A 14,759-nucleotide genomic window follows, 5' to 3' on the forward strand; every position below is an offset into this window, starting at 1 on the left:
TGATCACCAAGTAATATTCCATCGTGTGTATACATATATACACACCATGTCTTCTTTATCCATTCATCTGTTGATGGACATTTGGGCTCTTTCCATACTTTGGCTATTGTTGATAGTGCTGCTATAAACATTGGGGTGTATGTGCCCCTTTGAAACAGCACTTTTGTATCCTTTGGATAAATACCTAGTAGTACAATTGTAAATCAATGTGTGTTTTGTTTAGGGAGGGACCCTGGAGAGTAATTTTGTTTTTCTTTTGGAGGCTATGCTGCAACTCCTATAAGTCTTCTTGCTATAAAACCTACTGTTTTCTTTCTTTCTTTCTTTCTTTCTTTCTTTCTTTCTTTCTTTCTTTCTTTCTTTCTTTCTTTCTTTCGAGAGCAAGAGGGAGAGAGAACACATGCGAGTGAGGGAGGGGCAGAGGGAAAGGGAAACAAAGAATCTCAAGGAGGCTCTGTGCTCAGCTTAGAGACCCCTGTAGGGCTTGATCTCAGATCATAACCTGAGCTGAAATTGAGAGTTGGAGCTTAACCAACTGAGCCACCCTGGCGCCACCGCCCTTTTTTTAAACATTTTTTTTTTTTTTTAGTTAATCCACTATTTAACTGTTAAAAATTTCTCTATGCTAAATATATATTGCCTTGTTGAAATTAGCATTTCTTTTTTGAAATACGAGAGACTTTCTGTAAAGTGAGACCAATTTGCTTGCTATAGGGAAGACAAGAATTTTTATTAACTTAGATTTTATAAATGATTCTGTTGCTCCACCTTATGAAATGGATAAGTGATGTGTTTGTGTATATCTATGCGTATTTAATATTTGTTTTATTGGGTTTTAACTTTGTGAACATAATTTACAAGAAGTTGAGAGGAAATCTAAACATTTGATGTAGTGTTTCCCTCCTGAGATGATCTTCCCCAACAAGAGAACTGTGAGAATTACTCCTGTTGGTTTGTAAAGCCTAAGGGTCAAGAGTCCGGTCACTTTTTTGATGACGTTTACTTGAAATATATACATCATTTCACTTTTTTCCCTTGAATCTTTATAACCTCCAATCCTATATTTTATTTTTTGCTCCTTAAATGTGAAGGTCTCTCTATGAGGAGTTGAGCAGTGTTAAAGCATCAGCAATGGGTCTGTAGGACCTTCTAGAGAAGCAGCGCACCTTCCTTTTCTTGGTCTCTTTGGGAATTTCTCCATATGCTTAGTATATCCCAGACACTTTTTGTATATAAACTCATTTAGTTCTCTCAATAATCCCATTAGGTAGGTACTTTGATTATCCTCATTTGCAAGATAAAAACACCGGGCACAGAATGCTGGCTAACTTGCCCATGGTCTCACAGCTAGTTAGCAACAGACCCATGGATAGGCTGTTATCCCAAAGCTCAGCATCAGGATTCATTTACCTCACTGAGTCATGGTTGCTCACATTTTTGTGATGCTGTGAGTTCATATTTCTGAAGATTGGGATTTTGGATTCAAAGTTTGAAGGGCTAAATACTTTATGTTGCTAAACTACGTTTTAGAGATTATTCTAACTGACTGAACAGCAGAAACCCACTGTCACACAAGTCATTAATGTTACAGCTGATACAATGTCCAGAATGAGAGTTAGGTGAGACAAATAGAGAAATAGAATTGGGAAGAAATCTGGCACTGAGCTAGAATCGGCATTGACAGATTGTCAAAGTTGGCAGGTCTAGCTGCCACTTAGGCAATATGTGGGTTCTGCAACTTGCCTACATCAGCATCAATTTTTCCCTTCCTCCTAAATAACAACCACTGATTTTTTTTTTTTTTTTTTTAACTAGCCTTTTTTGCAGCCATTCCAAATGAGCCGTATTTAGTTGATAGTATGTCTCAGGGTCTTTGGGCCCAATGAACTTCTTGACTTTATGGAGTGTCAATTTGCATTATTTCTCATGCTGTAAATTTCTTGGGAGGTCTGGGACATTTGGGCAAAAGGGGACCTGTGGGGTTTAGATTTAGAATATATTATACTCCTGTACTAAATAGTGCAATTGATAAGCTTAGTATTTAAAATATTTCTAAAACTGTGCATTCCTATTCATGAGAGAATGGGGTCTGTTTTTGTGTTAATACTGTAAAAATGGAATGCCCTCAAGAAAGAATATTCAACATAAAAAGTTAATACCTTTTGCATTGGAAATTTGGACTGTAGCTGAGACTCCAGTAGTTAATATTGGTTATAAAAGAAAAATACAATTGTCTTGATTCAAATCAGCAGACTTTTTAAGTTAGTATTTTAAAGTAAAGATTGTTGAAAATATCATAATATCAGATTGGTGAAGATATAGTAATATGAAATTAGAACTTAGGAGACTTGCATTCATATGTAATTTCTCTTCTAATTAAGTACTCTGATTAAAATTTCCTTTTGAGAGTAATAGGATGCTACCATCTGGCATATGGACTTTGGAAATTTGAATGTTAAATAAAAAGTGGAGGTTTTTTTGTTCTATTCAGTGGGTTTCACTTCTCAATATACTTAGTGACATCCCAGAATGATAATGGTAATGGTTGAGGGCCAGGCACAAACCACTTGTAATATCCCAAAGCTAATGGTATCTGCCCTTTTTTTCTGGCTGAGTTTTCCTAATTGTCCTGAAGGTGAGACTTGTTCAGTCTTTTAATAACGTTAAAGTTAAGTAGTAAGAGTCTATGGGTAAGAAATTATAATCAAACAAATTCTGTTATGACTTTTTTATAAATGTATTTTGGATCTTAAGAATTAGTTTCTTGGCGTATATTTAAAATTATATTACTAAGTCCTTCATGAAACTGCTGGACAGGAGAATAATTTTTACAGAATTTTGCTTTGAGGGTAATGGAGAAATGTAGACTGTGGAGTCAGACTTGAAATTTAATCCTGATTTTTCCACTAGAAACCATTTCATTGACTTTGGACAAGTTATTAAACTTTTCTAAACTTGAGTTTCATCATCTGAAAAATGAACATAGTTATATATCCCTCATTATAACTAACATTAATTGAAGTGGTCACACAGTCACACTGTTTAGAAACTTGCTAAACATTCATGTTTCTGTTGTTTCTTTAATTCATCTGATAATCCCTACCTTGAAGCATTTGCTGTGTTCTTTTTAAAAAAAAATTTTTTAATGTTTATTTTTGAGAGAGAGAGCGAGTCTGTGCGTGCGCACGTCAGGGAGGGGCAGAGAGCAAGGAAGACACAGACTCTGAAGCAGGTTCCAGGCTCTGAGCTGTCAGCCTAGAGCCCAATGTGAGGCTGTAACTCACGAGCTGTGAGATCATGACCTGAGCTGAAGTCAGATGCTTAACCTACTGAGCCACCCAGGCGCTCCTTGTTTGCTGTGTTCTTAATGTAGTACGTGGTACATTCCAGGCACTCAGTATTTTCCTTTCTTTGAATTCATTGGGCCCAGACTCAGTTTCATTTGTGTATCATTGTGACTATAAACAACATAATGTGTTGCAACATTCACAGGGCTATGTATGTCTGATTATTTTGACTTCAAAGTATATGCTAAATTAGACAACATACATAAGATTACTTTTTATCCATCTTGTGTTCATGAGTATGTCTGTCCACTCATAATACATTAAGATGCTAATAAGAGCACACTCCATCTTCCATGAGTGCTCATTTATTAACATCAAAATATTATATACAAATATTTTTTGAATACTTTCAAAATTATTAGAATGTAGTGGTATACGGGCTTTGAATATATGGGAGTTCATTTAAAAATAAAATAGTTACATAAATAAAAATGATGTATTTTTGTAAGGGAGTTTTTCAATTTCAGGAATACTATTATGGGCTCATATTTCCATAAATCAGCATATGGAGAGAGGTTAGGCAAAGCAGCTGGAGCTAATGATCTTTTGGTAAATAAAAAATAAGATAGCAGCAACCATTTTAAAAATACATTTGAGCAACAGATGGTGGGACTGGAAAAATATGCAAACCATAAATTTTCACTCTTGTTTAATTTTTTAAAACTCTTCTCCTCCCCCTCCTCCTCTTCCTTCTTGTTTTAATAGTAGAAGATAAATAGACTGTGAGGAACCAAAATAGAGCTGATACAATTAATTCTACAACCAATGTATTTTGTAGTCTCTTGTCAGGTAAACTTTGGCATTGTGTAGAAAAATAGTCAGTGAAGGAAAGCCAGGCATAAAAGCACTTAAAGTGTCCATGGATGACATCATTATCCTGGACAGAAGTTTTAAAATGGCATCTTTTCTGCCTCTACTTTTAGCCTGCATTTTTGCCAAGCTGACCTCTAACATGTGTGAATCGAAGTACTTTAATTTTTTGATGTCATTATTATAGACATATCTGAACTTACAACACTGTTTCTGTGGTCACCAGTGCTATATATGTTGTGAATGTTTGCTGAATACTGACTCTTTAGTGTTAGGTGAAAATAAAACTAAGTCATTAAGCAGAATATTAGGTATTTCTAATTTCTGCTGAACTATGTAGCTAAGTCAATGCAGTTATCCATACCTGGCCAAATTTGCATGCATTTCTGTATAATCTGTGTTATGTTAGGGGACATATTTTCTTAGTATGAAAATAAGAGACAACTTAGAGTAAAAAAAGTACCTGAAGAAACTGAATGGAATCTTTACATAGTTTCCAGAATTCAAGGCCTACTTTAAAGTGCAGCATTTATAACTTTTACCAAGGTTATTGCTGGCTTTTTTTTTCCCCCCTTCAGTTGTGTTTTTATTTGTGTGGAAGGTAATTAGTTGATGACTGGTAGCTAGTATATTTGTGTGTGAATAATCACTATCCTTTGAGTATTTCTATTATGGTCTCTAGAATAATGGTAAATATCTTTTAAGAATTTCCTAATGACTATTTTTTGTGTGATTATTTTCCCCCCTCTCACAGTGAACATAGTCAAGGATAGAATTAGTTTTTTAGAGAATGTGAATTTGTGAGATACACTATTAGTGAAGCAGTTACTGTTGCTATATATTTACCAAAAAAGTTGATACATCTCATCTTCCCATATTGAAGCCTAATTTTATTGAATGGCTTATTTCTTAGGTATTTCTGATAGTGTTGGTGGAGTTGATGCCTAGTTTCCTAGCTGTTTACTATTGCTTGGAAACTTTGCCTTCCTAGGGGACTGGTCAAGAAATTTGCTCTTACAAATTTTGGAAAGTCAGTATTTTTAACCTAAAAAAGCGGACCAGAGCTGCTGGTCCCCGGTAGATAGAGTTAACATATTCTTTGCTGAATACTGCTTTAAAACCGCTACTGGATGCATGGAGCAGCCGTTTGAGGACCCTGAAAAGCAAATACGGGCAGTTCTGATTGCATGGTTTGGCTGTGCATGAATTCCATTACCCCAGTTTGTTCAAATAACACCAGTCCCTAAACAGCACAGTTTGAATTTCAGTTAACAAAGTTTGTTAACTGTGAGTAACTGCAAAAAGTTCAAACTTTGCTTCTAGTTCTTCATTTCACATATTACTATGTAAATAGCAGATCACTGCTTTTGAAGTCTGTTGCTGATTGGTCGTAGGTAATAAAACACACGGTTGTGTTACTTCCTTGTCTTCTAATGATAAACCAGTTTGCCATTTTACAAGAACAACAAATAATAAAGGGATTGGCTAACAGTGCAACAATGAGATGGAAAGTGATCATGCTGGGAGTGAAAGTTGAATCATATTATGGAGGAGTTATATGTGGAATTATAAAGACATGACTGAGAGTGGGAATATTGACGCTGCTGCTACTCAAGGGTCCCTAGATTGCCTACAACTGCCATAACAAAAACTACCTTATACTGAGCAAACTAATCTTCCCTAGGCATTATTCTAATTATTTTACGTACATTGTCTTACTGTATCCTCTAACGAAAGTATGTGAGAGTTATTATCTGATATGGTGTGAAATATATGGATAGGAGCAGAAGCAGCATAGCTGAGGAAATCACTGCTAGGCTTCCCTCTGGACTTTCTGAATCATGTGTTTTTTTGTTTGTTTGTTTGTTTGTTTGCTTTTGTTTTTAACCAATCACACCTCTTATTTGGAGAACCCATTGCTGCCTGGATGATCTCCTTTCATAGACTTGGTTTGCAATATAGTTAGTCCTTTTGAGTTATACACTCTTTTCCAGTTCATTAAACTTGCCTTCTATTTTAGTCTCTAATTAGAGTTCTCCTCCTCCTCCTCCTCCTCCTCCTCCTCCTCCTCCTTCTTTTTAAAGTTTAAAGGCACAGAGAGAGGGGGAGAGAGAGAGAATCCTGAGCAGGCTCCTCATTGATAGCGTGGAGCCCGATGTGGGGCTCAAACTCAGGAACCGTGAGATCATGACCTGAGCTGAAATCTAGAGTTGGACACTTAACCGAGTGAGCGACCCAGGAGCCCCTCTGATTAGAGTTTTTCCAAATAGAGTCTTCACAGAGCTTACAGAGCTCTATGAGAATTTTAAAATTTGATATTTTTATTTTAATGGTAATCTAAAAGCTTGTGTTTTACAAAATTTCATTTATTTACTAGTTGCCAAAATAATGAGTTGGTTTCCTACTCAAAAGTAGTGACCAAGGACTTTTTTTCTCTTTGAGGATTAGCAACTCACATATTTATGAATATTTGAAGTGTTTGAATCCATTGTAGTTCATATTTCTATTGATGCTCAAATTACTTCATCATTTCCTAGAGGGAGATCTCTTGACTTCTGAGTTTGAAGGCATGTCTTGACAATTTGGATAAACTACCTTATAATTGCCCTTCAGTTTCAGTGACCAAGTTTCATTTGTATTTATCCCAGTACATAGTAGTAATGCTTCAATTATTTTATTCTAACATCAAATGAAAGGAGATAAGCGAATAGACCTAAAATGTAAGTAATACATTTATGTCAAGTTGAGGTGAAAAAAATGCGCCATAACATGTTCTGGGATGCGGGGCTTATAGTATTTCAGATAGGGGAAATTGGGTGAAAATGGAGGCATCACTTGGTATGTATAGAGATAGTGATGCTAAACTCTTAGCACCTGTACCATTGGAGTCTGTACCATAGTCTTGTGGGGAGCGTTTACTTAGTTTCAGCAAAAAGACATCATCCATCATAGTAAATCTTAAATGAGTTTTATTAGTATTTTTTTCTTTGTTTAGTGTTTTTTTTTTGTTTTGTTTTTTGTTGCTTTGTTTTGTTTTTTCATTTAATTTCAAGTTGGGCCTGCTTTTTGCATCTAGTTAAGGGTTAAAATCCTAAAGAATATGGAACAACTTTCATAATATCATTATCTCTTTATCTCTTTGTTTTTGTGTTTTAAGAGTTATTGGCTTCATACATCATGATTAGATTTTGTGCAGTATCTCTTGTGTTACTCCTACTTGAAATGTAGATTTTAATTCTATTACATTTTTAGTTTTGTATCTTAGGATCTGTTTTTGCCATATTTGTAGGAGTAATTAAAAAATGTTTACCTTTTACCATTTACATTATAGTTCTTGGTTTTTATATATCAGCCTGTTTATCTGTTCAGTGGCTTATGATATCTTTTTAGAGTTTTAAAATGAGGTTGCCAAATAATTGGTCTAACCTTTTATAAATTTCCAACATTTGTTATTACTTCTAGATTTTAGGGTAATGTATCATTTGTCTTATTCTGTACTATTTTCCATATGGTTCCATGGTGGGGTTTTATTTTGTTTTTGTTACTAGGAAGTGTGTGTGTGTGTGTGTGTGTGTGTGTGTGTGTGTGTGTGTGTGTGAATGTGTGTATAAATTCATTTTATTCATCAGCTTTTAGTTACAGCTTAGGGTTAGCAAATAAGCCCACATAAAAAGGATGCTGGCAAGTTCTCCTTCTGGCATCAGTAGATAAGATTATTTGGGATCAACTCTCCTATTTGGAACAGTTAGAAAAGCAAAAAAAAAAAAAAAAAAAAAAAAAAAAGAGGTGGGCGCCTGGGTGGCTCAGTTAGTTGAGCATCTGACTCTTGATCTCAGCTCAGGTCATGATTCCAGGGTCATGGGATTGAGCCCCATATCAGGCTCTGCTCTGAGCATGGAGTCTGCTTAAGATTCTCTCCTTCTCTCCCTCCCTCCCCCTCTGCCCATTTGCCTTGCTCATGTGCTTGCTCTGTCTCTTCTATAATACCAAAAATGAAGTAAAAAATAATACTGTGACTGTGAATCTAGCAGAGAACAACCAAGGCTGCGGGGAACTTTATAGTCTAGGTCTGATAAAGCTCTGGCAAAAATGGAAGTCTAGAAGGAGTCCTGCATCTGGGACTCTTCTCTTAAGTTAGTAGCTGATTTCAAAAGAGATTGCTTAGAAGCAGAGAGGGTAGGATGAAAGCTATCAATAGACTGAAGAGGCCGGGGAGACCAAAACTAGAATTTAGGAATCTTCCAGCTTTCATTTGAGACCCCAAAGAGTGATAGTGTAGGAAAAATGATGAGGTGAAAATGAGAGAAGAGATGAACTGAAAAATAGACCAGCCCTGGTAGGAGCAGAAGCCCAGTTTTCAGTCATCTTGGTTCCTAACTAGATTAAGGTGGTTTCAGTTTCCTGGTGATTCTAGCCTGACTTTGTCCTAGAAGAAAAACCAAATCTCTTCTGAAGGAAGATGTCATCATCTAGAGTTTCAAATAATCTCCACAATTTTTCATATACAAGGTCTATGACATGATAATCAGGCATAAGAAAATACAAGAGGTGACTGAAAATCAAGGGAAAAAACAGACAATAGAAACATACATGCTAATATTAAAAAAAAAAAATCTGATTAACCTGTTCAAGAAAGTAAAAGACAAGATTGAGGATTTTGACAAAGAATTGGAAACCCCAAAAAAAGAACCAAATGAAAATTACAGAAACTGAAAAATATAAGCAAATAAATAAAAACCAATCCTGTTGAGTATAGGTTAAATAGCTGTTTTTTACCAAAAAATGGCTGGAACTGATCCATGAATTCAGCAAAGTCGCAGTATATAAAATCAATGCACAGAAATCAGCTGCATTCCTATACACCAATAATGAAACAACAGAAAGAGAAATCAAGGAATAGATCTCATTTACAATTGAATTGGAAGATAGGCCAGCATAAGGTATCCAAAAAGAAAAATGGATGAATGAAAGAACCAAATAATTCAGAAAACGATGACATGGGATTTGGTAAAAAGATAGCTTGAATATATCTCAATTTTCAGAAGGAGAGGGAGGAGAGAAAGGGGCAGAAACAGTATTTGAAGAGATGATGGCTGAGAATTTATAACAGGGAAGATACTGAGGTACAGGTTCTATGATCTCTATGGGTCAAAGATGGGATAACTACAAGTAAAACTTCACATTGTCATATCACAGTAAAGACATTAACAATCATAGTCAAACAGAAAATCTTAATAACTAGAGCTTAAAAGGGCAGACAACTCACAAAAAGAGCAGTAATAAGAAACAGCAGCTGACTTTGCTTCTAAAAGGATAATGACATCAGGCTTCACTTGAAAGATGTGAATAATAAAGATAAACAAGAAAAAGTTAATAGAGCTGGTTCTGTCACTAACTTGTGTGATCTAAAGTCATTTTACATTTCCAGTCCATTTTTCATGTTATAGTTTAGATTTGAGCTTCTTAACATGGTTTTACTTTATTTGGAGCTTACCTTAGGTTATTGATACACTGTTTTGTGTTCACTGTGTAAATACTTTGGTCTACTTACATGTTAGATTTAATGTTACTTATGTATAAATTACTCTCAAGGTCGACCTTGTTTTCCTGGGCCTCACCTGTTTATTTCTCTGGATTAATAGGCTGGGTTCTATAGCTAGTGAATGCACAGGCAGGATGGTTTGGGTATGTAGATCTCAATTTAGAGAAGTAGGGGACAGAGGTGTGGAAAATTAGCTCCCCCCCCCCCCCCCCCGCCGAAATGAGAACATTAGAGGTACATTCTTGAAATTTTATTTCTTTTAATCCAGAATTTTAACCTTGGTTTTCTAGCAGAGCTAAAGCCAGATAACCAAAAATGAAAGGGTTTACGCTCATTTGTGATTCATATTCTTGTGTTTCATCTTGTGCTTTCCCTTCAATGGAGGCTACCTTTTTTTCTGCACAGTTCCCCAAGGAGACAACTCGTTTTCTTCATAAGTGATGTTCTACTCTTTAATTCTGGCTGAATTTAGGAAACCCTCTCCTCTCAATCAGTTTTTTTGACATTCTCTTTAAAGAGTTATGGGTGACTTGTTCTATGGATCAGTTCATTATTAATATTATGTTTTATTTATCCTTGGATAGGATGCCTAGACTTTCAGGTTCTGAATTCCTAGCAATTCAGGGTATGTGGATTTTCTTCAGCTTTAATCTCTGTTCCCTTGGGTTTCATTTGAAACCTCTTTTCAGGTCTGTAGCTGGGTACAGCTCTGGACATTATTCTTTGTATTTGGTGTCTTTTTATTTAATACAGCCTTTTAGGTCAAAAAGATGTTTTCTTATAACCCCTGTTGGCTGACTCCCTAATAATCTGAAGAGAGCATTTGGACAACTGTAATCCCTAGTATGTATTAACAATTTGACATCTGACCACATAGTTTTCTGGGATTTGAAGTCTTTGAATCAAGAATTTAAAAAATGTTCTGATACACAATTGGACAGTGCACATGATTTTAATAGAAGCAGTCACTCTAAGAGCTGGTCAGTTTCCTGTTTGTTACAGATCTGGGGCTTCTAAAGGAATGTTTACAAGAGAGGAAGACTCTCCTTTCAGACACATTGGCCTTCTTATGTTTCTAAGCATGGGTGGCACATACATTAAACATTTTATCTGGAGACATCTCTTTCACATTCTGCTAATAGAAAGATGGAATAGGTAGCAACAGATGTTATTTAAAACCAGATGTTAGAATTGGCTCTAGAATATTTATGTTTACTATGTTTCTATTTCCTAACATAACTTACTTCAAATTTTTTTCGGATATAAAGTCTCTTTGGAAAGTCAGATTTTTCTGAAATAGCTTTAAAAATCTCTTGTCTGTTTGTATTTGGAGTTGTTTAAAGAGAATAAATTTTCCTTCACTATATTCTTTAATTTAGTTAAAAGAAAGCTTGGAACAATCAATAGGCCAATTGCGGAGTCAGCGTTTATTGAGAAACTCAGGAGGGAGAAGTATTTCTGTTACAAGTCTGAGTGCAAGTGACCTCGATGGTGGCACTGTGACAGGTAAACTCTTCAGAGATGTTTTGAAACCCCCCCTCCCCCCTTTTGTTTTGTTTTTTTTTTTTGTTTTACAGATATTTCTGAAGTACATATTGAATGCATTTAATCTTTGGAGAAATAGAACCCATACATAAAATCATACAAATGATGTTTAGAAGATGCAGTTGTCAGTTATTTTATGGTGCCTAATTTGAAGTGTGTTCAGTGAGACTTTGTTACTCTATTACTTTTGTTCTCAGACTCGGTAGACCACAGAGGGTTTTACCTGACAAAACTTGGATTTAATTGTCTGCTTCTAATCAAAAGCAACACACAAATAGGATTTACTGTGTGTTATACTTTCTCGATTAGAAGTCTTGTCCCAGCTTCACAGTTTTTCAAAGTCTGATTAAGAAATATCCTATGACACTTGTTAAAAACAGGTGAATTTTATCTTTGGTGTGCAGCTAGATTTCAATGGCTAGATTAAAGCTGATAACACTTGGTTTGCCTGTAGTTAATCCTACTTAATACTTTCCTACAGCACTGAGATCACATATGAATAGAAAAGTATGCAGTGAAGAGAGGTGATTTAGATAGAAGTGAATATTAGCAAGTTGCATTGTTAATAATGCTATTGATCATGATAATAAGGATTAAAAATTGGACACAACCAGCTAATCTTTTTCATGTAGTTTTTATTGATTTTTAAACTATGTTCAGATTTTAGATTACTTTGTTGGAAAAATTCTGTTTTATTGGTATTAAGTTATATTTTAGAGAGAGAAGTTATTTTTATTTTCCAATTTATTATTTTTAAAAGAATATATTGCTTCTTTGAAAAGTATAGCAAATTAGAACTTTTGATATTTTCTTTTTTTTTTTTTTTTTAAAGAAATTTTTTTTTTTCCCCAACGTTTATTTATTTTTGGGACAGAGAGAGACAGAGCATGAACGGGGAAAGGGCAGAGAGAGAGGGAGACACAGAATCGGAAACAGGCTCCAGGCTACAGAGCATGAACGGGGAAAGGGCAGAGAGAGAGGGAGACACAGAATCGGAAACAGGCTCCAGGCTCTGAGCCGTCAGCCCAGAGCCTGACGCGGGGCTCGAACTCACGGACCGCGAGATCGTGACCTGGCTGAAGTCGGACGCTTAACCGACTGCGCCACCCAGGCGCCCCAAACTTTTGATATTTTCTATTTCTGTGTTATTTCTGTTGCTCATTTTATCTGCTTTAAGAACAAGATGAGTGCCACTTTGTGGCCTTAGCAAGATACTTGGGAAATAGTCTGGGTTAGGGCGTGTGTATATCCATGACTGATGTATATTTTCTGAGCAAAATTTTACACGTTTCTTCTCCTGCATGTTTTTATTCTCTCCGTTTTGTTTCATCTCTAAAGAGAGCTACCGTTTTCCACCTACCTCACCTCTCAAGGACTATGGGGATCATCAGGGGAGTAAACGAATTAGGTCCAGAACTGGTGTCCGATTTGTTCGGGAGACTGACGACATGGGCCAGGTACTTTGTACTAGTCTGTAATCTGCTTTTATCTGTTTTTTTTTTTTTTCTTTTTAAACCAAGTAAACTATTTTATTTTCAGTGTACTAATTATCATTTATTTTGTACTTTGTTCTGGAGGATTATGTTTTGTAGAATATTTAAAAATGAGTTTAGTTTTGAACAATGTTTTATTTCCTTGTTCGGGTGGCTCATTCTTCGGTAAGCCCTGCTAAGTCAGCTACTTTCTATTTTGCTAATTTTGGTTTAGTGTAAACAAGTTAGTCCTTGTGTGGTTAACCTATTGATTTTTTTCATTGGTATTTTTCTGATTGTTGAATCATTGGTAGAGTTACTTAATTAGAAGCAAGAAATTTCATACTCTTTCCATGTATTTCATGTATTCAGTAAAGATTTTGGAAGTATTCATTCTAAGGGCATATATCTTTTTCTGCTTCTTTAAGCTTCCATACAAGAGCCGAAAAAATGTTTCTTGTTGCTTTGTGTAGCTAAATTAATTAGACAAAAGCTAGAGGATGTTGCTGACTTTGAGGTTTTTGTCTTGGTGGTTTCAGGATTGCAGCCTCAGAGCTTGTCAGGATACTCACCTGTAGCTTTTGCTTGTTACAGATTAAGACAGAGATAACAGAACCAAGTGCATGAGATGTCCCCTTGTAGAAACTTTTCCTTTACTGTGTGGGTTTTGGTTTTTTTTGGTAGGTGCAATTTACTAGTGTGTATTGTATGATTAAGCCTAGAGCAGAGAACAATATCCTAACGTTGTTCATTTACTTTTCCATTCTGTTTATTTAGTGCCATTGTTCTGGGACAGTGCTTGTGCTTGGGAATAGAGATAAGCAAAGACCTTGTGTTTTTGTGGAGTTTGTAATCTAAGGGGAGGGGCTAGATATTAAATAAGTACACAGATGGATCCATAATTGTGAGCTGAGATGCATGCTGAACAGTAAGCATAGGGTCATGGGAGTGTGTGGTAGAGGGACTTGCTCCAGACAGGGAAGGCTTCTTGAAGAAAGGCTGAGCTGAAATCTGAAAGTTGAGTGAGTCATTTTGGGTAGAACAGATACCTTGATAGGAAGGAAGCTAACACCTAGGGCAACTTAAAGGCCATGTGGCTGAAGAAGTATGAAGGACCAAGACTATGCATAGTCTTTGTAAGAGGATAACAATTATTTTGAAAAGATCATTCCACCTCTAGTGTAGAAAATGAAATCAGTGTGGGTAATCCAGTTAAGAGGATATTGCTGTGTTGTGGGTGTGAGATGGTGGTTACTTGGATTAGGATAAATGGAGTTGGAGAGAAGGTAGGGTAGACTTAAAAGCTATTTGGGTAAAATGAAAGGTCTTGACGATCAGATGACCATTTGGGGAGGGGGAGAATGATTGTAAAGGAGGGGTCAAGGATGAGTCCTAGGATTCTGGTTTGCAAAACTGGAAAATCATTGCAAAACCTAAGTGAATGGTCTGCTCTTCATCCACTGTATTACCTCCACTCCTTTTTAATTGTTCTTCCTTATTTTAAGTCTCTTAAGATGACCTTTAGCTCCATGTGATAGTGTACTTTCTTATTTATTAAAAAAATTAAGTTTGTTTATTTTGAGAGAGCAAGTGGGGTAGGGGCAGAGAGAGAGACAGGGGAGAGAGAGAATCCCAAGCACCGATGGTGCAGAGCCTGATGCAAGGCTCAAACTCACATACTGTGAGATCTTGACCTGAGTTGAAATCAAGAGTTGGATGCTTAACCAACTGAGCCACTCAGGCGCCCAGACAGTGTGTTTTCCATAATGCTCTGCACATCATTTGTCATTTGTTTGCATGTCTATATCCCATGTTAAATTCTGAACCCCTTGTTTCCTACCACAGTTGCTGGCACTGATTAGTTGCTCAATGTACATTTGTTGAAATGGATTGATTTGTTGTTTCTGCAAATCTCTATAACTTAAATATTTTTTTATTGTAAATTATAGTATACAGATACATATATGGTATACATATTTACAATTAAAAGTACAATAATGTAAATGAAAATCTATGTAACCACCACCCAGGCCAAGAATCCAA

The 14,759-nt window shown here is 35.9% G+C and overlaps 1 protein-coding gene across 9 annotated transcripts in view; it reads left to right on the top strand.

The window, feature by feature from the left end:
• Positions 1-14,759, top strand: part of CEP128 (centrosomal protein 128) — a 397,276-nt gene that overhangs the window by 20,273 nt on the left and 362,244 nt on the right. For all 9 annotated transcript variants that reach the window (XM_086709100.1, XM_086709103.1, XM_086709099.1 and 6 more), the window contains 2 exons: positions 11,079-11,205; positions 12,583-12,701. In XM_086709100.1, the coding sequence (XP_086565226.1) occupies positions 11,079-11,205; positions 12,583-12,701 (246 nt within the window). The remainder of the gene's footprint in view (positions 1-11,078; positions 11,206-12,582; positions 12,702-14,759) is intronic.

This window comes from Puma concolor, chromosome B3 (assembly GCF_028749965.1).
Source record: "Puma concolor isolate L17-30 chromosome B3, mPumCon1.1.hap2, whole genome shotgun sequence".
Lineage (NCBI taxonomy): Eukaryota > Metazoa > Chordata > Mammalia > Carnivora > Felidae > Puma > Puma concolor.